The 27,960-nt window shown below is 36.7% G+C and overlaps 1 protein-coding gene across 5 annotated transcripts in view; it reads left to right on the forward strand.

Moving 5' to 3' along the window:
• The window catches only part of PCGF5 (polycomb group ring finger 5), a 120,039-nt gene extending 97,721 nt beyond the window's left edge, over nt 1-22,318 (forward strand). For 3 of the 5 annotated variants that reach the window (XM_025396911.1, XM_025396912.1, XM_025396910.1), the window contains exons 8-10: nt 2,066-2,155; nt 9,373-9,432; nt 16,255-22,318. In XM_025396911.1, coding sequence (XP_025252696.1) covers nt 2,066-2,155; nt 9,373-9,432; nt 16,255-16,302 — 198 coding nt within the window. In that variant the 3' untranslated portion in view covers nt 16,303-22,318. The remainder of the gene's footprint in view (nt 1-2,065; nt 2,156-9,372; nt 9,433-16,254) is intronic. The other 2 variants (XM_025396914.1, XM_025396915.1) reach the window with 2 other exon arrangements.
• The last annotated feature ends 5,642 nt before the right edge of the window (nt 22,319-27,960 follow it).

The raw sequence follows: 27,960 nt of genomic DNA on the forward strand, positions 1-27,960 counted from the left end.
AATATTTTTTAAAATTCTAGAGACATCAACTTTTAGGAAAATATTATGGAAGTATCAAAGCCCAATGTTCTTGGTAAAAATAAATGATAGTAACAATGTATGGATACAACTACAGTGAAAAATAGACAATAAATTGTTTTTATGATTTGGTTTGCCCTTTATTTTCTTCACACAAAATACCATGTGTGGTTTTATTTCCTTTTAAGTCTAATTCATTGAGTTAACATTTTCTAATTTTTAGGAAGCTGTTATTACTAAGAGAACTATTACTCTTACATAGTCTTACTTCTGGCATGTATATATTTCCCTTTAAACAAAGATGGAAGGGGGACAGATTCAGTACACTGACACCTCCTTATGTATCCCAATTCAAAGGACTTTTCCTATGACTTTTGGGAATCTTTTTCAGTTCCCCACTTACTTTGCTGCCTAGCATGCAAGGGGATGGTTTAATGAAATACCTGACAGCTGAAGCTTTTGTAACAGCATTGCTAACTGGGGCAAGATAGTTTAGTTGTTAAATGACACTAACAGATGCAGTATACGTGATTAGCAAAATGCGTCCTAAGTAAGACCCTTTACTTTGCTTATGAATTAATTTACAAAAAAGATTTAAAAAATGAAATTATCTCCTTTATTATTTCAAAAGTTAATAAAATAATGCCTGAAAAACATTTTGAGGTCCATATAAGTCATAAATCATCAAAAAATCAATAATTTTGCTTTACATGTCTAATACAATTAACTGAAACTATACTCATCTTAAAGTTCAGAACTATAGTCTCTGTCAAGCCAGATGCAGAATTATTTAAAACTCATTCTTCTTCCCCTCCCACACTTCAAATGAAATCTTTCCAGTTTGTTTTTAATAGCTAGAGAACTAAAATATTATTTTATTTATAGGGATCGATGATAAACATTTGCTTAATTATGCTTTCTTGAATTAGTGAATTATAGCCACAGTTCCTGTAGCCTTCCTAAAGATTTAGGGGTTGTTCGGTTCCTGCAACTTGGAGCAAAAGTTAACGCTGATAAGTACGCTTTTTCGAAGCTTTGTGCAAAGTGGGAAGAGGATCCTGTAAGTATTGTGCCAATTACCAGCCAGGCAAACCAGAGAAGCCAGACAGCCCTAAGAGACACAGACCTGTGGCATAGTCCTAACCTTTGTATCAAATTAATAACTACTGGTAATTACTGAAAATTCTCATATACCTTTAAGGCCCCATAAATCACTGTATCTACATTTATTCATTTCCCTCTTCAACCCCAAACTAATAAGAAGAAAGTAACCCCTTCAACTCTTGGGAAGGTAAAAGAATTCTGAGAGAGAAATTGAGAAGCCGAAGGAGCTGAGAGGAACTGTGAGGTTTCTGCAGGTTCTTGTTCAGAAAGGGGCAGTCACAGAACTATGCCTTAAACCGCTAAGAGACATGACGGAGATTTGGACTAAGAAAGGTTACATTGGCCGGGCGCGGTGGCTCAAGCCTGTAATCCCAGCACTTTGGGAGGCCGAGACGGGCGGATCACGAGGTCAGGAGATCGAGACCATCCTGACTAACACGGTGAAACCCCGTCTCTACTAAAAAATACAAAAAACTAGCTGGGCGAGGTGGCGGGCGCCTGTAGTCCCAGCTACTCGGGAGGCTGAGGCAGGAGAATGGCGGGAACCCGGGAGGCGGAGCTTGCAGTGAGCTGAGATCCGGCCACTGCACTCCAGCCTGGGTGACAGAGCGAGACTCTGTCTCAAAAAAAAAAAAAAAAAAAAAAAAAAAAAAAAAAAAAAGAAAGGTTACATTGCATTTGTAAATTATGTGTATGAACTTGAGATACAGGTATATGGCACAAGATAAACAGTATCTTGTGTATAGTATACAGCATAGTAACATTATATAAGTAACACATCCAAATTGTTAATGCTTTAGGAGAAGAATAAATGCTTCCTATTGAAAATAATGATAATACTTTTGTTCCAACTATTTGAATATTTTTTGAAATTTCAAAAAATATGCAAAATACTTCTGATTTCAACAGTATGTTAATAGATCTACAATTATTCTTTTTAAAGTTGGATGTGCTGTGCAATGGTGAAATTATGGGGAAGGATCATACTATGGAATTCATCTACATGACAAGATGGCGACTAAGAGGCGAAAACGTAAATTGCTTTTATATTTACCTATGTGTTTATTTAGTTATATACCATTATGTTACTCAAATTCAACAATATTTGAAACTAAAAAAGACAAACTAGCTTGAGAAGGAGAAGAAACTGGTTCTTCTTGCTACTGTTTCTCCTAGCACTCTGAAAATTGGTCCTATGTATAAATCAAGGTCTGTAGTAAATGTGATTGTATTGGATTTAAAGTGAGATGAAAACCCTGTCTAAATATGTTCAGGACTCTACTAACCAAGACAGAGAAGATGACATATTTTTTAAACCCAATAAATTGTTGGAACATTTATGTATATGGAATGGGAGTGGGGGAAACTAAGTTCTCTCCTAATATGATTAATGGTTGATAAGGGTGTATATTTTTGGTTGTGGTAGAGGGGACAGATAGGGTGGAATCTAAATAAACTTCTTTCAGGTACCTCCTTTTCGTTGAAAATATAAACTCGGACTTAAGGGTAAGTGAGTTTGCAGTGCTTTCTGATGCCAGAATTAGATTATTGTGCCTTAGGCACTAAGCATATGGGAGAAATGATTCAAAGGAGAAAACCAAAGAAAACCCAAAAAACCCAAAAGGCGAACTTTGTATTTTGAACTATATCTTTGATTCTGGTTAATTTTGTAGGACTGATATATGAGACTGAGGTATGAGACTAAGGAATACAATAGTAACTTAGGTTCTACTAAGTTCTATAGTAGTAACTATAACTTAGGTTCAGGCATGGGATATTAGGCAAATTTGAGGTACTGGGGATTATAGGACTGATATATGAAACTAAGGAATACAGCAGTAATGCTATCAGAAATTATCTTCATAATCTGAGTGCATAAATAAACATGAATTAAGATTGACTAGAAGCTTGGAGTAGATAACATCTAAGATTATCTTTTGGACATTAAGATTCTGTGGTGTTTATGATATAATATGCCATACTCTGTGTAATTTATTCTGTAAACTAGGGTTGTTACATTTTCTCATGAAAATGTAAATTATAAAAAAAACACAAAATTAAGACATTTGACCTCACACAGTAATAAGCAATATAGAATCCAGATATAATGAGGGTTGTCATGTTACAGTATTTCCAAAACATATTTATATTAAATGTAAACATTTGTGGAATTATTACAAAACAAGCCTCAAAAACTCATTGCCTATTGCCTTATGGGTAAGATATTTGGCTCTTTTGCAGAAGAAATGTCTTGATATTATATAATAATAAATGAAGCACTTACATTTGTAAATCAGCAGTTTTTTTTCCTGCTTGAGATGTAGTAAAAGCCCTGGTTAAAGCCTTCCTTGTGAGACTGAACACTTTTGCTAACAGCGGAAAGCAGGAAGAAAAAATTACATTCTAATACCAGCCACCAAATAGTGTGTGCCCTTGAAGAACTCATCAAACATCTTTGTGGCTCATATTTTTAAAAATCTAACTACCTTTGTATTTGGTACATTACAACCTGCCTTTCTGTAACATTTTATGTTTTAAATGACTGTACATATATCAGTCACCCTCAGTTAATCCTTACAATCAAAATGTTCCAGGTACCAGGTACAGATTGCGCAGGTAGTAAATTCTTTCTTACCCAACACTGTTGAGGAATGGATATTATGATATTACACATCATATTGTATTGAATGTAACTTCAGCTTTCTTTGATAGTTTAGCGGGCATTGCAGTGTGTTTTAGTGATTGAAATCACCATGATGAATAGGCTTGCCTTAAGGTTAAAGAGATGTAAGTGGTCATCCACTGCATGACCTCTACAAGTGGCTCACTTGTTCTTTACAAGATCTCCCAAAGTTGCCCCAACTGCCATTATTTTAATGTCAAAGTATGAAAGAGCTAATTTATAGACATTTTTAGTAAGAGACTACGATTTAAATCAGTCCTTACTGTAATTACATTTCTGATTACATATTTGTGAATAGTTTAAAATTTTTGGTTGTTTAAGGCATACTTTAATAAAAGTTCAAAAAGTGCTTCAGTAGCTATGGTTTATCATTCAGGTGGAAACTAAACCAATAAACAGAAAAATTACTACCTTTTACATTTAGTGCAACAGTAAAATAATATATTAGCCCATTTCATTTCTTGGTGTGACAAACCTGTTTTTTAGTTGCTGTCCTTCTCCAAACCTGTTTCACCCTCAGTCATCACAATCTCAGTAGTTCTAAGATTGGTAGCTCCGTTTTACCAGTTACTCAGACTAAAATGCCTGATGTCAGCACTGATTGCTGCCTTTTTCTTTCATCCATCCTTTCTTAGCAAATTCTGTAACCTTCACCATCAAAATGTACATTCAGAATCCAGCTATGTCTCACTTCGTCCACTTCACTACTGGTCCAGCCCACCACCACCATTCTCCTAGCAAGGCTCCGTGCCACCACCCTTGCCCCACCTCCATCTTCATCTCACACAGCCGCCAGCATGATCCTCTTAAAACAGGTTAGAACATGCCCACTCCGTTCTCTGATTCCTCCAATGCTGTTTAATTTACGTAAAATCCAGAATCTTTCTAGAGACCTACATATATGGCCCCCATACAGCCTTCCCCAGATGCTCACTCTCCTCATTTATTCTGTCTCCCTGGCCCCACAGCACTCCAGCCACACTGGCCTGTTTTCTCAACCACACCCCACTTACCCTCACCTCCCCCGGTATCCAGCTAACTTATTTCCTTTACCCCCTTCACCTAAATAAGTTTGCTTCTATGTCACCTTCTCAATGAGGCCTCTGATCTCCTCTAAAACTACAACCCCCTCTCCCTATGGCATTCTTATTCCCTTTTCATGCCTTATTGTTTTCCACAATATTTCACCTCTGACATATTATGCCTCTTATTTATATGTTTATTGTTTGTCCCCAAGTAAAATATAATCTGAGGACAGGGATTTTTGTTTGTTCACTGCTAAATCTCCAGCACCTAGGGCAGTGCCCAGCATATATACACAATACTTGTTCAAAGAGTAAATTGAATGAAAATGTTATCTTTTATAAGATAATGATTATGTGAAATATATCATAAAGATAATTTTTATTTATCTGAATCTCAGCTTCCTTTTTTTCTGTTAAATTTTCAATTTTTGTTCAGCTTCCAATTACGAATTAATATAATATTAATAGATGAATTCTGACAGTTGAGTGACATGGACGAATGCAGCCATATCACTAAAACAATCATTTCCTGATTAAGCTCCTGAAGCATATTGTTGTGATCACATCCCTTCTTATTTCATCATCCACTGCCAGCAGGATGCCAGGATGTCTGCAGAGCTCTTATTAGTCTACCTATTGGCTAACTAGCTCTGCCTTGGGCTGGATTCAGCTGATTTCCTAAACTAATGACCGCTATGTGGTTCTTTTACTTGTTTCTATTGCTTTTTTGTATTAAACATTTAAAGTTACCCAAAATTAATTTATTTATACAAAAACACAAGGCTAAGATTCTAATTTATTTCGAATTGTTTTTACATCAGAAATACAGTATATTGAATATTGAATAATCCATATTTAACTTTATTGTTTTGAGATGTCACCATGTCTGTGCATATGTGTGTATATATGTGTGTGCGCATGTGTGTGTGTGTGTGTGTGTGTGTGTGTGTTCCTAGACATTGTTTTGTTCTTGTGAGCAGGTCTTACTCTGTACCAGCATTACACATCATCTACCTTTTATGAAGATCTGATCACATAACACCCCTCTCTGAAACCCTGCAGTTGTCTACTTTCTTTGGGATAAATTTGGATGAAGTTTAAACATGTTTTGTAAGGCAAATAGTTGGGCCTTCTAGGTTGCTTTATGATGTGTATTAGTACCTATTAGGGCAAAATCCCCAATTCTTTTGAAAATTGTGTTGACTAATTTTACCCATTTATTCTTCCAGATGAGCTTTAGAATAGGATTGCGACTGGCACTGGGTTATATTTCTAGATTGATTTGGCTGGAATTGGCATCTTTGCGGGTTTTTTATTCTGTTTGGTACTGTGGGATGTCTCCTCATCTATTCTACACACTGTGAATAGATCTGTCATTTTCTTTCCTCCTCGTATTGGATACCACTCTCGGACCCCTGGAGTCTTTCATCTCTGACAAGGGTACTCCATATTCAGATTACCCCTCTACCTTGCTCTACTTCTAGCCTCTTAGGAAGAATCTCAGGATAATTGATTTTGCCTTAATTTCTCAAGTATAGTGGGGTGTTTCCCTGCACCACACGGATTCTGTGCCACTGCTTTCCTTATCTTGGGGCAATTCCACTTCAGGCTAAGCCTGTCTTCTACAGTCCCTGCCCTTTCTAGACCCTTGTCTCCATTGTTATGCATTTTTGAAAGATTTTTATCTTTAGGAATCAAAACAAACAGCTGGTCAGACTTAGCTCTTAAAATTTTCTCAGTTCATATCAGTATTGCCACCTTAAGATTCTATACTCAAGCTTGGCATTAATCCTTTTCTTATTAGTGGGAGAAAAAAGAAGAAAAAAACACGCTTCTTGATCTTTAATGCAAATTTAAATCATCTAAGGATCTTGGTAAAATGCAGATTCTGACTCAGTAGGTCTGGGAATGAAACTCAGGTTACTGTATTTCTAGCAAACTCCCAGGAGATACTAATGCATCTGATCTTTGAACCATCCTTTGAGTAATAGTGTTTCAGGAGATGTGATCTGTGACTACTGACTTTCCCTGTAGTTTCCACATCTATAAATTGAGAATGCAGAATTACAGAATCAGATCTTAGTTTGGAAGGGACTTATGTCATCTGATCTGTCATCCATCTAATACTTGGACTTTCTTCACCATATTCATACCCAGAGGTCATCACATTTTTTGAAACATAAGTGGAATCATATGTATTGTTTTACAACTTTTTTAAAATTTGATAATGTCTTGTGCAGAATCAGTAAACTTTGAAACAATTTTTTTAGTACATTAATAATATTCCTTTTGTGTGGCTGTAGCATAATTTGATTAACACACTCGTTTGGTGGACATGTAGATTTTTTTCAAATATTTTGACATTACAAGCAAGGTGTTCCAGTACCTACTACACATATGCAAGCATATCCATTGGCTAGATTCTTAGAAGTGGATTTTCAACAGAGTATGCATGTTTTAAATTTTGGTAGATACAAATTGTCCTCTGAAAAGGTTTTAGTGGATATTATTTGAAATTTACAAACATATCAGTAATGTATGAGAGCATCCATTTTCTGACATCCTCACCAACACTACATATCATCTATTTTGTATTTCTTCTGTGAACTTACCTATCATATTCATTGCCTTGGTTCTTTTTCATCATGTTTGTCTTTTTCTTATTGACTTCTAGGATCTCTTTATGTGTTCTGAATGTGAATCTTTTGCTGTTATGTGTTACAGCTATCTTCCAATTGTGTCCTGCTTCCTAGTTTTGCCTCAATTTTTTGATTCTTTAAAATTTGGGTAAAACTAAGAATCAATGAAATATTGCATACTAAAGTGTTAGCAGAGTGTCTGACATGATAAATATTATTTTATTAATAGCTTATGCATATTAACCTTTATTATGATTATAATTCCCTCTTCGTTCACCTAGTTTCATCCCTGAGAGTTTATTGTCAATATCTCTATCCAGCCTTAGCTTTCATCATGGACTCACATTCTTCCTGCTCCCCTTTTCTTGGATAGTTCTCAGTACAGCCCCCTTTTCGCAGCTCATCCTGATTTAGTTTTATCTCTTCCAGCAATCTCTGCCAGTCCAGCACCTAAAGTTACTACACCATGCTTGTCTTCCTTTGCTTTATTTGCATTAGCAGGCAATTTTAAGATTTAGTTTTATCTCTTCCAGCAATCTCTGCCAGTCCAGCACCTAAAGTTACTACACCATGCTTGTCTTCCTTTGCTTTATTTGCATTAGCAGGCAATTTTAAGAAAAGCAAGTTTATACATCTTGACTGATACCAAAGAGATCGATAGAAAAAAAAAAAAAGAATCACTTAGTGAAATTGCCACTTTCCAGCTTACTCTTGTTGAACCCTGTTTAGGATTTTCAATGTTACGCAAAGTCTGATAGACCAGAGCTTGGGGACTCTTGGGAGCAAAAGGAGAAGGTTGCTAAAGGAGAGCCGAGCTGTGCCCGCCTTACAGCATGTTGATGCGCACTGTACCCAAAATCAAGGACTGACTGTTAGAGAAAAAAATTACTAAAGTATTTTGGGAAAATAGAAAATTCCTTAATTTTTCTTTAAAAGCCTAGAAATATATTTGTTTTAATCAATGCTTATTTAAATCTTTCAAAGTATATCTTTTAAAAACCTGCTTTGCTATGTTAGAAATATCCTGGTTAATTTGTACCTTATTTTTTATGTATTTAATTTTTCCATTTTGAAAAGTATGCAATGTTGAATTCATATATGCATAATTTTAAAGTATACATTTTATGTTTTATAGTCCACTTACAATTAAAATTATATTTAATAAGAGTTTAGCATAATATTGAAGAATTAGGATTTGGGAATGAGTTTTTTAATGTGAATAAACTGTTTTAAAGTAGTAGGTTAACAAATGAATCTACTCAGTAGTTTTAAAGTGTGTTCACTCATTGCTTTACTCATAAATCTGATGGCTGATGTATGCCAGTTCTGGGCCTTAGCTATTAAGACCACAAATGTGACTAAAATATAGATTCAAGGAGCTCACAATCTAATGCTAATATAATCAGCAATATAAAGCAATGTAAAGAACCTACTATATAACAGAAAGTAGATGCCTTATGGGTTGAGCGGAGTTCCGTGTCCCTCTCAGAGCTCTGATTTCCTTGAACAGTATTACTTTCAGGAGAAGCTGAAGAAGAGATCTGGGAGAGACTGATCAGAGGAAGGTATGGAAGAATGAGGATGTCCCTCATGTATGCAAGAAGTGAGGTTTTCCCAGGAAATAGTATTTGTAAAGGATATAGAAAGGAGAGGCCACCATTTTTGCATTTGCAGAATATTAAAACTCATATCTAGATGCTAAAATTACTTCAAGCTAAATTTTACCAGTTACTAAGTGATTAAAATCTTTTTTCAAAAACAACCACCATTTTTTTGGAAAGTGTTTATTTACCATTAATCATGTTGACTCTTGTGTTTGACGTTAAACTATTTTAAATAATCAATTTTAAATATGTGTCCAGTTGTGGATGCCTCTTATCTGATGAGTTCATCTCCTCCGCAGTTTCGGTGTCTGAACTGCTCAGCTTCGCAAGTCTGCTCTCAGGATGGCCCTTTGTATCAGGTAAGAGGCACTCACGACTGTACATATGACCATCATGACACCATGGCGGTGAGCACATTCATCCCAAACTCAATTCCTAAGACATTTAACTTTGTAAAACTAATTGTTACTGGAGCTACAAAAAGTTATCTTTTCAACTTATAAACCCAAGATTTCCCATTATTTTGGTTCTCCTGAGTTATCTATTTAATTTTACTGAACTAAAAAATTGGAAATGTTAAGGCTATCATTTATGAATCAAGAGTTTTTAATAATTACTACTTTCAGTCCTTGAGAAATCTCTGCTCCATATTGGATTTTGAGATGTTACTTTCTTTGTATGAATGTTATTTTTTAGTGAATCATTCAACCACAAGTGAAATATAAAATGCCAAATTAGGTGAATCTAAATAACAGCAACAGCTGATTCTAATTATGAGCTTGCTTATTAGCCCTTCCCTAGTATTTTACTTGGGTTACCTCTTTAAAAATGATAGTGAGCTGATTTAATAATGCATTAAGAAAACTTGAACATGTGTCTGAGGAAAGTTTATCTGATAAAGATACATTTTAAAAATTTGAGAAACAGACAAGGGTATAGTAAAGATTATTGTTGGGTACAGACGTGATTGAAGATCAACCTTAATCCTGTGAATTAATCATACCATTTCTTTAAAATATCCGTTGTTGGGCCAGGCATGGTGGCTCATGCTTGTAATCCCAGCACTTTGTGAGGCTGAGGATGTAGGATTGCTTGAGGCCAGGGGTTCGAGAACAGTCTGGGCAATATAGCAAGATTAAAAAAAAAATTGTTTTTTAATAAACTTTAGGCCAGACATGGTGGCTCACCTCTGTAATCTCAGCACTTTGGGAGGCTGAGGCGGGCAGATCTCTTGTGTCCAGGAGTTTGAGACCAGCCTTGACAACATGGTGAAACCCTGTTCCTACAAAAAAAACAAAAATTAGCTGGGTGTGGTGGCACACCCCTGTAGTCCCAGCTACTAAGGAGGTTGAGGCAGGAGAGTCACTTGAGCCCAGGAGGTGGAGGTTGCAGTGAACTGAGATTGTGCCACTGCACTCCAGCCTGGGTGACAGAGTAAGACTCTGTCTCAAACAAATAAATAATAAAATAATAAAATCCAACGTTCTTTTATTTCAGTAATTAAAGTAGTCTTCATCTTTATTTCCTTGGAGCCAGGGAGAAAGGATAATTGTAATTATATAACAAACTTAACTGGCATACTTACCTCCAGTGTTACAGTTTTGGAGTTGGGACAAATGAATGTATGTTAAGCATTAAAAGAATCACTTGAAATTGCTAATTGAAAACATTTAATTAGCAGTTATCTAGAATTTTCTTCAGTCTTTTGTCAGTGCTCTATGACATGGGAATTCTCATGCCTTCATTAAAATGTGTTCTTTTTGATACATACTCTTTAAGTCCTAGCTTTTCAGCAATGTAGTAAGTAAATTTAACATCTCTGAAGGCCAAGTCATTGAGGGAGAAAGATCATTCTTCTCTTTATGCAGATAAGGGTCTGGGGTACATAATGTAACTGAGCTGCTGAGATTTGTGTATATCCGAGGTATATAGATGTTTCAGCTTCTTTAGCCTCATGGCTGATTTGGGGATGCTGAAATGTAACGATAACACTGCCTGTAGCTATAACCTGTGCAATGCGTGGCTTTCTGCTTTTACTCTTGGTGTTGATGTCTATATACTTCCTTAGAAATGAAGATGTCCTTAAACCGTGATCCAAAGTATTAGGGAAAAACTGGAGTGAGACCAAATTTCTAAATCCATACAAATTTCCTTTTCTTCCTTCAACACCTCATTAATGGCTTATAGTCCTGTAAGAAAATTGAACTTGTAGCTAATAGGATGCACTCTTAACTTCCTGAAAGGATACCTAAATGGTTTTATGGTCAGAATTCTCTCTAATTTTCAAGGAATAAATCATTCCTATGCTGTGTCTATTGTTAATCATTAGAAAAGGTGGAAACCTTCCAATTTGCCATTCTTAATAGCAAAAACTGACAGAGAACCCACAATTAGAAAACGGGTACCAAATCTTATTTTGAATATAAATAAATGATAAATAATACACTAATATAGTAAGATAATAGTAAACCAAGGCTTAATATCATTTTTATCAGAAATGAAGGAATGACTTAATATTGGGAGAATGGGATTAAATATATATATATATATATATATATATAAAATATACAGATATTTTATACATATATACTCTAGGTTAAAAATCATCAGTAGATACTGAAAAGGTGTTTGATAAAATTCAATGTGAAGTCCTGATGTTTTCCTATTGAAAAGTTTTTCAAAACAACAGAAAATTGCAATGATTATACAAAGGAATATTCTTTACGATTACCTAGATTCATCAGTTAACATTTTGCCACATTTTTTGCCTCCTCTTCCCCTCTCTTTCTCTTCTCATCTCCTTATTAATTAATCAATCTGTATGTGTGTGTGTGTGTGTGTGTGTGTGTGTACATATAATTTAATCATTTAAAAGTAAATTGCAGATATCAGGAAAATTGACCACTAAACAGTTCAGCATATATTTCTTAAGAACAGAGACCTTCTCATATATATACAGAATTCCATTTTATACCTAAGAAATTTAAATAGTACATTACATTTTATAGAGATGCCAGTTCACCCCTCAATTAAATTATAGAGTTAAATGTAATTCCAAACACACTTTTACCAGATCTTTGTTTAAGATGACAAAGTCAGTCATTCTAAAGCTCATAAGGAAATATCAACAGGTGCTTCTGATCAGTCATGTTTTTACAGAGTAATGAGAGGGAACGTGTACTACCACATACTAAAGCGTATTTTAAAGTTGAAGTAATTAAAATAGGGTCTTGCCTTAAATATAGACATATGAATAAAAAGAATAGCTCAGCAACAGACCCTAGTATGTATGAGTCTCTAAAGAGGGTATTTCAAATTAATGCAGTAAAATGATTAACAAATATCTATTGAGTATTATGCATTGGGCACTCTTCTAGGCCTTTGAGGGTACAGAAGTAAAAATGAACATGAATCTTTTCTTTCATGGAACTTACACTAATGATGGTAACAGACAAAAAATATAAACATGTTAAAATTTATAGTGTTAGAAGAAAAAGTAAAATAGATAAATAGAATAGTTTTGATAAGATAGCCAAGAGAAGCCCTCTTGGAGGTGGTGATTGTTGATCAAAAGAAATTGAGAGATGTTGCCATGTGAATATCTGAGGTAGAGCACTGAAGGCTGAGGGAACACACTGCAAAGGCCCTGAGAATTGATTGTATCTGGTTGTTTGAGAATAGCAAGGAGGACAGTGGGGCTGGAACATGACAGTGCATAAGGGCCGATTGGTAATAGTGCACTCAGGAATGTAATGTAGGGTGCAGATCTAGTAGGATTTGTTTTCAATTAATTATACTGAGACTGTGGGTGGGGAATTCAATTCCACCTCACATTTTACATCAGTATAGGTTTATGATGGCTCAAGATGGTAAATATTTTAAATGATACTATAAAAGATCAAGAAGAAAATATAGTTGAAGAACTGATCTCAGAGTGGGGATGGCCTTTCACAGTGTACCTAAAAAAATTGAATTGACTATTAATATTAAAAGCACATGGCAAAAATATCATAAAATATATTTATAATGTATGAGAAAGGTTTAATGTTTTTAATACATAAAGAATTCATACAAATATGTAAGAAAAATCCCAACTTTTCATAAAAATGAGCAAAGGACATGATCAGGCAAGATACATAAGGAAACACAGTGGGCTAATAAACATATAAAAATGAGTAACTTTCTTAGAAGTCAAGAAATGAAAAAAAATACTATTTTATGCTTATTAGATTACCAAATTAAGAGGTGGGAAAAGATAGTAATCATTATTGATGAGGCTATAGAGGAATGGGCATTCAAATTTCTTTTAAAAATGTAGAAAAATGAAACTACTTTTTTTTGTTTTTTGTTTTTTGTTTTTTTGAGATGGAGTCTTGCTCTGTTGCCAGGCTGGAATGCAGTGGTGCGATCTCAGCTCACTGCAACCTCCGTCTCCCAGGTTCAAGTGATTCTCCTGCCTCAGCCTCCTGGGATTACAGGCATGTGCCACCATGCCCGGCTAGGTTTTTTTGTTTTGTTTTGTTTTTGTATTTTTAGTAGAGACGGGGTTTCACCATTTTGGCCAGGATGTTCTTGATCTCTTGACCTCGTGATCCACCCGCCTCGGCCTCCCAAAGTGCTGGGATTACAGGCGTGAGCCACCGCGCCCATCCAGAACTACCTTCTTGAAGACCAGTGTAACAGTATTTATCAAAAAGCTCTTTAAAATGTGTATGCTGTTTGAACTAGCAGTTCCACTTTTAGGAATCTATCCTGGGGCAAAAGAAATAGATTGGTGGGTTAAGATTAAGTTATAATAGCAAAGGAGAAAAGGACTAAACTCAAATGTACAGCAAAAGGAGACTTACTGATAACTCACAGTTCATTTCTATAACAGCATAATATACAGCTGTTAAAAATTATGTAGGACCATATCAAATGGTATGGAAATAGGTTTGTGGAATTGCTAAATGTATAAAAAGTTTAAATGATACTAAACAATGTGTTTAGCATGATTCTAGTTTTGAAAAAAAAAAACGAATGTAGATAAAATGAGTAGAGGAATATACACTAAAATTATTATGGTAGTTACCTTTGGATGGTAGGATTTAAATATTTTTCCTTTTTTTCTTGATACCATTCTGTATTTTCCAAATCTACAGTAAAAACAAGTTTTGACAAAAATAATTCATTCTTTAAGGAAAAAAGTATATCAAAGACAGTTTTATCATTTTCTAAAATTATTTGAAATGTATTCTCTAAGTATCTGTTCTTTATTTTTATTACATAATGAGACTTGAGGACTAGAAACCGTAATGTAGGTCTATTTAATGCAGTCACTTAACACTAAGAGGTAATTATATGCCACATTTCATTATTGTTAGTGTGGTGCCATTTTATTTCAGAAAACAAACCGAAACACAAATAGAACTTAAAATATACCTTTACAATTTTCAGTGTTGTGACACATTTCAATAAAATTATTAAACTTCATATGTTCTTATAGAACACACACAAAAGGCTACTTGGGGGAGAAAAGAAAATTATTTTCAGCCCAAAACTGAGAAAATCCCAAGCATTACCAATCAAGCCATTTTACTTCCCTCTGTACCTTTATCCCTAGTAGAATTGATGATGGATACTCCTATATATGATGAATGCATTCTAAAATGAGTGGCTTATGTATTTGCAGAGAGTGTGCAGATTCAATAGAATCGGGAATCAAATGCAAAACTAGAGCAGTTATCATAGTGAAGGGCAAGCTGTGGGTTGGGTGAGGTAGAATGGAAAGGATGTTGGTCATCTCAGAATCTCTCTGGGCTTCAGAAACATCCAGAGTTTAGTAAAATGGAGATATCTGTGTCTTACTCCTTCCCAGGTATTCTGATTCAGGGGGAACTAAATAAAGTTTAAAATAAAAACAAGTAAAACCAAAACAGTTTTAGAAGTTTTAGATCCTGGAAACCCTGAGAGACTGTCTGAGACTTTTACACTTTTACTCCAGCCCTTAGACAGCTGTGGTAGCATCTGCTGTACTTCAGCTGGGAGAGCAAGACCTAGGGCATTTGTATTCCTACCCTCTAGTTCCATCCTGAGCTGAATGGTTACAGATTCCCACACTGAGTCGTCCCAGTGTGTAGCATAGCTATAGTAAGCACTGAAATGGTCATTTTTCAGGATTGTTATGTCTCAGTCTAGCCCTTTTATCTATATGAAAGAATAAAAAGTTCTCTATACCGTATTTTTGTATTCATGTATACTAAGATGGAGAAACATCAGTCAGTGGCTATCTCAGCCCCTTCTTGATTCCATAAAATTAGCTCCTCAAATTTCATTTTAAGAGGGGGTATCTACAGATTTAAGGAAAGGAGAAACCACTGATGTTTTGGTTCTATAAGATATGGTACAGGGTAAAAACAAACACAGAGGTAGCGTGGCATATGCCATATGCCTTTATCCCAAAGAAGCTGTTTTCTCTCTAGTTCTGTATGATAGCCAGATGTATGATACCTTTTCTACATAGTGACATGAAGAACAATATGAACCATTCGGTTATTTTATGTTGTAGTCAAATCCAAATGTTTATTAGTATCAACTGTTGAAAGGAGGCAGTGACCTAAATGTTTCATGTAACAATTAGCTACTTTTTCAATATTTTTAAAGGATCATTAAAATAAATTTTAAATTAAAAAAAAATGTGTCAAACTTGTAAGAAATGTGATTTGTGAACACTACTCCAGTTTTACAGGTTCCTAGCAGAGGGGGTCTCCTCGCTGATTTGTGATTTAGTGGGCTCTCACCAGCCTAAGCTGTAGTGGAATCCAGGCTGCTGATTTGTCTTGTTCGCCTCATAGGGTTACTAACTGAATGCCTATAAGCAGGGTATGTAACTTTCAGTCCTCCCCAGGTCTTGCCTCTCCTAAGTGTTGTGCTGGTACTAGTCATATATACAACCTGCATCATGTCTGTAGACCTTTAAACTTGACCTCGGCTGCATATTATTGAAAACTTGACTGATTACAGAAAAATAATGGCAATCAAAAGAAATCGAGTTTTAATGGTAACTCAAATTTTAACTGTTGTAATCTCTAGTACCAGGAAATATTGTAAATTATAACCCCAAATTCTTAAAATCTTTGTATATAAACTGTATTGTTTTTATCCAAGTACAGTCTTATTCATTATCTGTCTTTATTTTGTAGTCATACCCTATGGTATTGCAGTATCGACCAAGAATTGATTTTGGTTAGATGAAGGGGCCCAGACCTCACTGAGATGAATCCTGCACTATTTGTTTACTCGTCAACAGATTGCACAGTTAACGGTGTGTGGACTAGAGGAACACAACCAGATTTTCAGCATGCAAATAAGGCCATTGTCTATCTCTCAATTGTCAGTTGCATTCATGTTGTTTCTATTAGGAGCAAACCAAGTGCCATTCTGCTACTGAACCATCTGCATAAGGTATTTGTGTTGTCTCAAAGTGTGCAAGTCATGGTTAAAATCAGTTAGGTGTGCCGCCATGATTCAACCTTCTGAATATTTTGCTTGCCTGTTCCAAGATTGTTCTAATGTTTAATTACACTAGTAAAATGGCTCAATTTTTGTGGTGTTGCAGTTTTCACATACTTACTATTTTATTCTTGTTTAAATAGCGTACTGTACAAGAAACTAATAATTATATCTTGAAATTATTTTGTATGAAAATATATTTAGAAAAGTGGTTTTTGAGCCACTGTCTTGTTCTTGGTAAGCTTTTTGTGTGAAAAAGTTCATTATTGAGTGTGCAAGTCCTTTTGCCAAGAATTCCAGTTATTCTGTAACATTAGAGCACAACATAATTGTAGACATTCTAAGCATCTGTCCGTGTAGTCTACCAATTGCACAAGGAAGGCATGTTAGCCCTCCAGACTGAAAATGTATGTGACCTCTTGAACTGAAGTTAGATTCCCAACCATTCAAAATGTTGGCAGCTGATCACATTTACTTTTGATAAAATTAATGTGTAAGTAAGGTTAATCTTCTTTCATAATGCCTTATGACAAGCAGGTGCTGCTTCATGGAAATGTCATTGTATAGCCCATTTCATGTATCATTACATTGTTGCTGTCATTTAATGAGTGCATTATTTCTCTTTTTAAGTTGGCCTTAGGTATATGTCATTGTGGCATGCAGAGGGTTATGATGATTTTAAATATTAGGATGTTTAGAGCACATAACATTAGCTATTTTATGGATTTCAGAAGTCTCAAAACAGTTGTAGATTAAAACTGTTAGTTACCTTTCACATTTCCAAACTATGTGCATAAAATAGAATAAATGCAGTATAGAACTATGCTAACCAAAATTAATAGGTTAAGGGTATTTTATTTTAAATCCTGTAGTAATTGGGGAAATGAGATTATTATTTTATACATGAGTTCATTAAGATCAGAAATACAAAATGTCTTGTATTTTGCAGTTTTGTTAAGTCTTCCATTCATTTTAGGATTAGTCTGCAAGTCAAAGAAAGTCTTGTTACCTTAAATTATATGAAAACTGTCATTTTAAACCTTTTAAAATTTACAGTTTTCAAAAAACTTATTTGGAAATTGCTTTGAAACAAACAAGCTAACCTTTGAAACTTAGGAAAAAATCTTGAAAGTTAGGGAAAATATTTGTTTGAGAAATATGACATGAGCACAACCTGTGTGTTACACATATTTAGGTTTTATACTGCATATGTGGTAAATGTGCCACGTTTTCCAGTAAAATGTATCAGAAATCAAGCCTTCTGAATTTCAAAATGATTCTTAGAAATAAGATATTGTACAACTCTAGCAAACATACAAACTACAGCTAAATCTTAATATGTTTCACTATGTAAAAGGCTGAAACTTCATAATTATCTTTTCCTTGTATCTTTTTTTAAGTCAAAAACTCTATTAAATTTTTCTGTTGTTCTAACTTTGGTGAAAAAGGTTAAGGCAATACTTTCTTAACTTTGTTTTGTTAGATTGTTTTTGTTCTTGCAATGGCTCACAAGCACTTAAAAGAATTTAAAAGGCAGATTTTCGTTAACTACAAATGGCTGAAAAAACTGAATTTACTATCTAGCTACAGAAATTATTTTTCTATGCTGTGAAACTCAGTTCCCAGACATCCCTAAGAACTTTTACAAATTATTATAAATTTGTCACACCTAGGTCAGTGATTAAAATAGTGTTTTGCAAATAGAATTTTAATTAACTCAAAACTAATTGAGTGCATTTTTAAAAATCACAAGTGAGACTTTGATGTTTTGGCCCTCCAGCCAAAACTTAATGGCCATAAATGAATTTTATTTACAAAATCTCTTTAAATTTGGCTAGTTGCCTTGTCATATTAATTTCACTATTTTCCAAGGAAATATATAGGAAGCAATTATGAAACAGAATAGTTTTATATAGAATTCTTTTATTTACTGATAATGCATTAACATTTTTATTGAAATGCAATGGAATATGTGCCAAAATATGTGAAAAGCTTACATAAAGAAAGGCATCAATTGTCGTTTGGAGAAAGGTACACATTTTTTTTGATGGTCCTAAGTTATACAGTATTACTACTAGAATCACAGATTTCTTCAACTGACTTATTTTGGTATATTATTCAACTACAGCTTTCTAAGGATAGGACTACTTTCATGTCTAGTAATACACTGTATTCCCCGTTAATTACCCCTTAAGTCAGGTTGTAGAATTTGCAAGAAACTAGGTATAGAAAAAATGTACAGGCAACTTTTGTGGTTAGCTTTATAAATTTAGGGTGCTTATAAAATGAATTCTTTATATAAATAACCTATAGGAATCATCTGAATCTGTAAAATCAGAGACTAAAACTAAAAGTTTTCTTTAATCTGTTGTTTCTTAAGCAATAAACTGAAAGACCTTTACTTCCATAAAAGATTTTGTTATCTCTTTTATCTGCCTTAGAAATTATAAATATAAAAGGGTCAAGGGAACTTAGATATAAAGAATGACTGTGGTTTATAAACATTACTTTAATTGAAGTAATCACATCAGTTAATAGAGAAATCAAAATATGTATGGCCTTTTCTCTAGATTAGCAAAACACCTTTACAAAGTTTGAAAAAATAAACTAAAATGCTCATTGATGAGGTAATACTCAGTCTGGAGTACAGGTAACTTGGGTAATGCCTTTTAACTACTCTTAGAGAAGTATATTATTTCTTTATACATTAAACATCTATCCCATACTAATGTGCCACATTTTATAAATGTAATGATTTTGCTCAACTACATTACACACTCAAATGTAATCTAAATTTAAACTGATTCTTTAAGAAAAAAAGTGTGTTATATAATATTGTGAACTGTTTAGCTTTACTGAAATATTTAAGAGAAAGTGCCTCATTGCTAAAGTGCATTTCTGTTTTAAATTTACTGCATAAAGTTTGAGTTATCTGTACCTGTCTCTTATGAATGGTTTCATATCTAAATAGGCTCTTGTAAGTTAATTTTTTGGAAGATTTTCATAAGAATATAGATATCACCAAAGACATTTTACAGTAAATTAATAACCATGTTGGAGAGACGGTTTTAACAGTTTGGAGGTTGGAAATTTTTAGATTGCAATTTAATTTTATATAGTTAGGCAATAACCTTGATTAATTGCTAAAATATCACCAAAGAAAGGCTTTAAACTGAATTTTCTTGGTGAGATCAGTCATATGCAGGCTTTTCTTGCAATAACCAGGACACACTTCCTTTCAAATATGTTTATTGTTTTTCAGCGTCATCTAACAGATCTTAGGAAATCCTCAAAGGTGAGAAAGAGATAAACACAACAAATAGCCTTCCTTTGCATGAAAAGTGAAAGAAATACATACTTTGAAAAGAAAGTTGAGATTTTTAATTTGAGAGGCTTTTTATTTCATGGAGGCAGTGTAAACTAAAATTAAGCTTCGATTTAGCTCCTGTATTCTTCGTAATATGAGAAATTTTATTAAAGGCAGACTTTGGTAAAAGTGCCAACACCCTTACTTATATAGAAAAGAGTTCATTCTATGGAATTTATGTAAGTAAGGGCTTTCTCTGTATTCAAAATATTTCATAAGAGCCTGTGGTTTTTTCCCCTTAAAAAGCAACTCTAGACCGGGCACAGTGGCTCACGCCTGTAATCCCAGCACTTTGGGAGGCCGCGGCAGGTGGATCACTTGAGGTCAGGAGTTCAAGACCAGCCTGGTCAACATGGTGAAACCCCGTCTCTACTAAAAATACAAAAATTAGCCAGGTGTGGTGGCACACGCCTGTAATCCCAGCTACATAGGAGGCTGAGGCAGGAGAATCTCTTGAACCCAGGAGGTGGAGGTTGCAGTGAGCCGAGATTACACCACTGCACTCCAGCCTGGGTGACAGAGCGAGTCTCCATCTCCAAAAAAATGCAACTCTTTGTCTTATTCCTCAGCACTTAGTTTATTATTATTAGAATTTAGCCATACAGCCAGCTTTGACAAAATGGGTCACAGAACAAGCATGTACATCAAGAGGAAGTTCCATATCCCCCTTGTACCATTTTCCTTGGGAATTCATGCTATGGGCTACCTTAAAGGTAAAACTCATGAAGCCTTTCTGATAGGTCACTAGGTAAATCTCCTTGGAGAGGGTAAAAATGGATGCACACTCTATTACATATTCTGATTTATCATAAGGAATTTTCCAGAAAGCTAAGCTTTCTACTAGTAAGATATTGGTTGGTAGTAGGAACTTCAAAAATGAATGAGTTTGCCATAACTTTAATTTTCTGGATTAGAAACATGAAAACTTGAAATGCAATTATCAATATTTTGTAATATATATTCCTACAGTTTGGGTAAAAATAAGGAACATGTCTGCTAGATCTCGTTTATGAAAAAGTGAAAAATATTAAATACACCAGAGACTCAAACCCTTTCAAGGCACACAATAACTGTTTCTGGATTTACTTGACAAACCTAGTTGAGTAGCATTTTGATGGAAAACATCAGACTGAAAGTTAATTCAGATATACTTAAATGTACAATACAATTTTCAATAGTTTTTATTGCAGTGATGTTTTTCCAATAATTTAAGTAATTCTCTTCCTAGTGTAATACAGTTTTCATAAATAATGTTTACTTGCTTTCCTTATATTTTCGAATAGAATTAAAATGCTTGAGCACTTCCTTTCAGAAAGTTATAAAATTAAAAATAATTATTTTAAATGCTCATTCAGATGTGTCTGTATACTCGTTATGCCCCTTTTTCTATAGTTCCAAACTGAGACTGATTTTTCAGAGATTTTTAATTTTTATAATTTTAAATCTAGAATCAAGTGAAACAGATATGTTAAATACTGAGTCTAGTTTTCTTCCATCTATGGAGCTTCATGGAATAAGAAACTAATCTAGTGTAAATGAAGATTAAATATTTCTGGGTGATGGAGAGATAGTCAACAAATTTATTTATCCATCCTCTGCACATCAGTCCACTGGAGCAGGAGTTCTACACATTAAAAATGTAATGGGATCAGCCTAGCATTGTTTGGGGTCGGTTTTCTTTTGTTGTATTTTTTAGAATGGGGGTGGGGGCCTAAGTGTCCTTATGAAGCTGTGGTCCGCGACAGGAGCTTGTTGGGGGAGTACCAGGGTTCTGCTGCTTTCCTGCATCTGAGCAACACAACAGAGATCATCAGTTTTAAATAGAGTAGCCCTCACAATCAAAATATCATAGGATATATTGTAAAGTTATGTTGCTAATTTTCCTTTGAAATATAAAATATTTTAAGCTTTTTGTCAAAAGTGGTAACATCTTAATACAAATAAAAACCTTTTTGTGGTTGTAAGATTTAGCTTATAAATCATTCAAATTGAAGTGAAAGAATTACCAGGTCATTGTTAATGACTTAGTCTATTAAGAATATATGTATTTTTGTAAAGGAAAAGCACTTGTAGATATTTAATCAGTACAAGATATGTCTTTTGCAGAAATAAAATGCTGCTTAGAGATTCTCTTTAAATATTTTTTATTTTTGTGCTCAAATGTATTTTCTGTTGATCTATGGAATGTTCTGTACAAAGCTGTATGATTGTACTGTTGGGCTAGATACTTTTTTTTTTTTTTAATCTGGACTTAGCCAAGTATATTTCACCATGTTAAAATATAGTATCTTTGTTATTAAAAATTAAATTGCATAATTTATTGTTGTTTGTCATCTTTAATATTAGTCGCTGTAGCTTGCAGCCTTCATTAAAAATATCTCCTTTAAGTACTAGTCCTGTAGCAAACTTTATTGAAATTTATTGAGTGTTTGAGATCATAAATATTTTCTAAGGATTCTTCAGTTATTTATTTTAAAATGGCACACTGTCCCTCAAATACTACTTAAGGTGTATACACACACACCCTTGAAGAATTTTTTGTTTTGTTAGATTAATCAAATCCAAAAAAAAAACCTTTTGAAAGTAATTAGGAATCAAAGGCAGGCCCAAGTGACTTGAAAGACAGACTGTTTCATTCAGCCAGTTAGATAGCTAAGCGTTGTTTATGAATACTTTCCATGTACACTTGCCTCAGGAATTCATTAGGCCAAAGCAAGACATTTATGTCAGGAACACTGCGATGGTTTCTAGCTCGGCCCCATTGTGATTTTGATGCCTGAAGCTTTGTCTTACGTTAGTGAAACCATGGAGGTAGCTAGAAACCCCAGTCCTTCAGGGGTTTCAGTGAGATAGGGAAAGCAGCTTTCCTCTGAGCAGAATTTGGCTTTCTTCTGTATTTGAGCTCCACTCTCTTCAAGGCTGCTGCAGAATGGGAAAGAATGTGAAGGACTGCACATGGGAAGTGCTGGAATGTGTAGCACACATTGCTTTCATCACATGTCACTGGCCAGAGCATGGCCTCACCTAACTGCAAGCAAGACCGGAGGACCTAGTGAAGCCACATCCCAAGGAGAAAAAGGAAAATGTTGTGACCTCCTAATGTCTGCCACACCCTACATTTGCAAAAAGAGGTCACAGTTGCCTTAGGTCTTAGAAGGGTGTTGTCCACACAGGCTCAGCACTTACCGTTTCACTAGTTTGGAAAGAGAAAGAGGGGTCTTGCACCCAGGCCAGGCGTGAGAAGCTTGGGAGTCACTCTGCTCTTCATGTGGCTGGGGAACGTGCAGGTAGCATTTTGCTGGAAGCCATGTACCACCCCACTTGGCATTCCAACCCTTGCCGTGGACTTTGCAGTGCCAGGATTTGCCCCAGCAATCAAATAGAGAATAATGCCTGGAGAGGACAAATATGCAGTGATCACTACCAGTAGAAACCAGCAAAGCCCAGCCTTTCTCACACAGCCCTCCTTCTAGGAAGCCCTGCTCCTCCTTACAAAGCCCCACTCATCCCTACAGAGCCTGCTCCCTCTTCAAAGCCCAGCTGCTCCTCAGGAAGCACCTCCACTACAAAAGCCTCTCCTCCCTGAAAAGACCTGTTCCTGCAAAGAACTTTTGGTCCTCATAGGAAGCCCTGCTCCTCCTACAAGCCCTGTTTCTGCATATAGTGCCTTGTTCTTCCTCAAAAGCTCTGCTTATCCTTATCCTGCTCCTCCTACAAACCCTGCTCTTCTTAGGAATCCCAGCTCCTCCAAAGAATCTCTAGTCCTCCCAAGGAAACCTTGGAAGTCTTGCTCCTCCTGCAAAGTCCTGCTCCTTCTTACAGTGCCCTGCTCCTCTCTACAGATCCCACTGCTCCTACAAAGCCCTGCTCCATCTTACAAAACCTTGTTTCTACAGATACCTCTTCTTCCTCACAAAGGCCTCTTTCTCCTTACAGAGGCCTTTTCCTCCTTCACGGCTTTGCTGTCATACAAAGTCCTGCTCCTTCAGCAAACCCTACTCTTTCTGCGAAGTCCTGCTCCTGCAAAGCCCTGATCTTCCTTAAAAAGCTTTGCTTCCCCTACAAAACCCCACTCTACCTACAAAGCTCTGCTTCGCCTGCAAAGCAATGTTCTTCATACAAAGCATTCCTCCTACTACAAATCACTTCTCCTCCAACAGAGCTCTGCTCATCCTTACGAAGTCCTACTTCTTTAACAATCCCAGCTTATCCTTAGGAAGCCCTGCTCCTCCTAACAATGCCCCGTTTCTCCTACAAAGCACTGCTCCTCGTCACAAAGCACCACTCCTACAAATTCCACGTTATCCTTACAAAGCCCCGCTCCTCGTGCAAACCCTGCTCTTACTTACAAAACCCTCCTTTTTAAAGAGAGCTTCTCCGTTTTCCAATGTCCTGTTGCTCCTAGAAATCCCCGCTTCTTCAAAGTCCAGCTCCTCTTTACAAAGCCCTGCTCTTCCTTCAAAGCCCCAATCCCCCTACAAACCCTGCTCCTTTACAGAGCCCTGCTTCTCCCTATAGAGCCTTGCCCTTCCTAGAGATCCCTGCTCCTCCTTACAAAGTCCTGATGCTGTTACAAGCACTGTTTCTCCTTACAAATATGTGCTCCTCTTCACAAAGACCTGCTCCTACTTACACAGCCCTGCTCCTCCTACAAAGCCCACTACTCCTTACAAAGACCTATTCCTTCTAGAAGAGCCCTGCTCCTCCTAAATCCCTGTGCCTCCTACAAAGCCCGCATGCCTCATTACAAAGTACAACTCCTCTTACAAATCTCAGCACCATAACACCCCTTCTCATTAGAAATCGTGCTCCTCCTACCAAGCCTGCTCCACCGTCCAAAACCTTGTTCTTCCTACCAAGGGCTGTTTCTCTTTGCAAAACCCTGTTCATCCTACATAGACCAATTTATAGTCCATCATCTCAAGCTTATCCAGACTTCTTTCCCCTTCTATAACACTTAGCTCTCTTACCACAACCACAGTCATTGATGTTGGTTTGCCCTCCCATTAGAGTGTGAGCTTTGAAAGAATGCTGACTTAGTTACTGTGGTATATCCCCACCCTCACAGACACGCACACTTGCATAGTTACTGGCACCAGTATACAGTGGGGAAAGAAACTGAATTTCAGAAAGACAAGCATTGCTGATATAGATTTCAGCACTTTGCCAGACAATCTCCTCTCCCCCCACGGCTCCATCTCCGACTTCAGAACTTTGGTATAGTAAGTATATGAAAGATGGCAAGGTTCCAGGTGGCCATATTTTCACTTTAAAAATAGACACCCTGACCCTCTTGTGTAAGATCCCAGTATTAAGATTTGTTCCTTTGGGTGGACAGCATCTCCTCTTATAATAAAAGTTTCTAGAGGAAGGCTGTGTGGCATCAGATCATTTGTGCCACCTGCTTTGGTGAGCCTCAAATGAGGTGACAAGCTAAAGTTGGCTTAAGTGATCATTAGTCAGTAGATACACATGAAACCAATGGCCCAAGTGGAACACCTGGGCGAGCAGGACTAGCGCCCTAGAAAGGAAGCCAATTCCGTGAAGCGTTATCTGCCAAGGAAAACAGGATCTCAGCAGTCACCTGTTAGATCATGTGCTTTTAGACATACTGTGTACCTCCTCCCCTTGCAAACATGCTTCCCTCTTCACCACTGGCTTATTAAGTACTAGGAAGGCAGGAACTGTCCTCCTTTTCTCACCATATTCCCAGATTCATATGCCAGACAGTGCTGGAATGAATGAGTGAAGAAACAAATTCCCATCCCTTGGGCTCTGGCATGGAACTGTGGTCCCCAGGGATCTTGCTCACATCATGGTGTCAGCCAGTCCCCAGCTAGCCTCTCTTTTTCCCTGTCTTTTTCTCTCCCTTCCTTTTCCTCTTCTCTGAAATTATCTTACTGAAGTTCTCAGCACGTGGGACCTACTGGGACCAAAGTTGGGCATTCATGCTAGACCACAAAGGCCTGAAGAGCAGAGGCCCAGGTAAGGGCTGCTGTCCAGTAGACTGTGGCTTCCTCCCCTTCCCCAGGTCCAGCTCTGTGTTCTTAACTCCAGGCAACTGGCCCACAACTGCATGGCACTGACTTCAGTGGGAGGAGGGAGAGGCTGAGCAGAGGAGATACAGCAGCGCGCGCCAGCCGGCTCTCAGGGAAAGCAGAGCCCGTTATTTCTGTCTTCTTTTCTCTCCCCTCCATTCTGCATTGTTTCATCCTCACTATCGTCCCCTACCTCTCTTCTTCTGTTTTCCCTCTTCTTCCCTCTCTACCTTGCACTTTTGTTTTACCTGTTTCCCTCCTCTGTTGGTCTCTTCTCCATCCTCAGCCACTTCCAACAATCTCCCTTCCTTTTCCCACGTGTTTCTTCCTTGCCTCTCCCTTCTCCTCGTCTATTTCCAGTTCCTTTCTGTAATTTCGTGTACTCCTGTTTATAGCTTCATTTCATTCTCTTTATCCTTTTTCTTTCTCTTCTCCCTCCTCTTCCAGATCCAATTCTTCTTTCCTTTTGGTCTTCTGCCCCACTCCAGGAGTCACTCTCCTTTGCAAACCAGATTTCCACTCACTTCACACACACATACAGTGGGAAATGGAAACAGCAGAGAGCATCTTGGAGGAGAACTTGAGCTTGGATCCTTTGGTAGATGCTGCCAACCTCCAGCCAGACCTCTCTAATAAGGCCCAAAGGCCAGCAAGATAACAGCCTTTCTCAGAAGGTAAGATCAGTTTGTTAGGACTGACATAATAAAATACCACAGGCTAGGTAGCTTAAACAACAGAAAATTATTTTTGTCAGAGTTCTAAAGGCTGGAAGTCCCAAGTCAAGGTGTTGTCAGGTTTGGTTCTTCCTAAGGCCTCTCCCCTGGGCTTGCAGATGGCTGCTTTCTCCCTGTGTCCTTGCATGGCCTTTCCTGTGTTCACAGGCACCCCAATGTCTCTTCTTCTTTTAAGGCCACAAGTCATATTGCACTGAGGCCCTCCCTTATAAACTCATTCAATCTAAACCACATTTTTAAAGGCCCTATGTCCAAATATAGTCACATTCTAAGGCTCTGGGGGTTACAGCTTCAACATACAAATTTGGGGAGGACACAAATTCAATCCAAAATAGAGCTATGCAGTGGCCTACAGACCTGGCTCCAAATGCAGGGTCATTCTGTCGTATAACTGGGAAATCTACCTAATCTCACTGAGCTTCAGTTTCCTCATTTATGAAGCAGAAATCATTATAATGTATCCCATAGGTTTGTGGAGGTATGAAATGTGTTACAAAGCAAACAGAGCAATGCCAGAGGACACACTAAAAGACAGCACTGTTGTTTTCAATCTCTATCTGATCATCTGCAGATTGCAACCCTTAGTTATATCAATGTTCTGTATTTGATTTGCTTTAAGACCTAAATTCTGCCAAGTAACCAAAATCCTGCTGGCTTAGAGCTTTTCCATTCACATGATGGTTCATAAAAGTCATTCCTTTTATGTATCAGACTGAATGTCCTGATACATAAAGGACCTATTTATAGCACAGGGTCTAGTGCATAGTAGGCACTTTCGAAACGTCCTCCCTTTTCTCTCACACTCATTTATTCATCAGAACAGACTTATAAGACAGGCATTCTTAACTCAATCTCATTGATGTGAATCTGAATCTAAGTAACTAGCAAGCAATCACCAGGGATGTATTTGTGTCTCCACCATGGGTCTGTCTTCTTCCAAGGGTAGCCCTGTCCCGCCGCACTGGCTCTTTGGGTTTGAAAGCTGAGAGATCTAGAGAAGACTGTCCTTAGGCCCTCCTGGCCACTGGAAGAGGAGCAGTGTGGAGGACAGACACTTGGAGGCCAGCGTGTGTCAAAGACAACATGTACGTCATTCATGTGGTCACACTGTCTTGAGTACCCATAACATACCAGGCATTGTGCAAAGCTCTGGGACTTGGTGGTGAGCTGAGCAGGTTCCACCTTTACAAGAGCAGAGTTTGTAGTATTGTATGCTAAACACATACAATAAATACATAATAAAAAGACTGGAGGTGA

The sequence above is a fragment of the Theropithecus gelada genome, chromosome 9, assembly GCF_003255815.1.
Source record: "Theropithecus gelada isolate Dixy chromosome 9, Tgel_1.0, whole genome shotgun sequence".
NCBI lineage: Eukaryota > Metazoa > Chordata > Mammalia > Primates > Cercopithecidae > Theropithecus > Theropithecus gelada.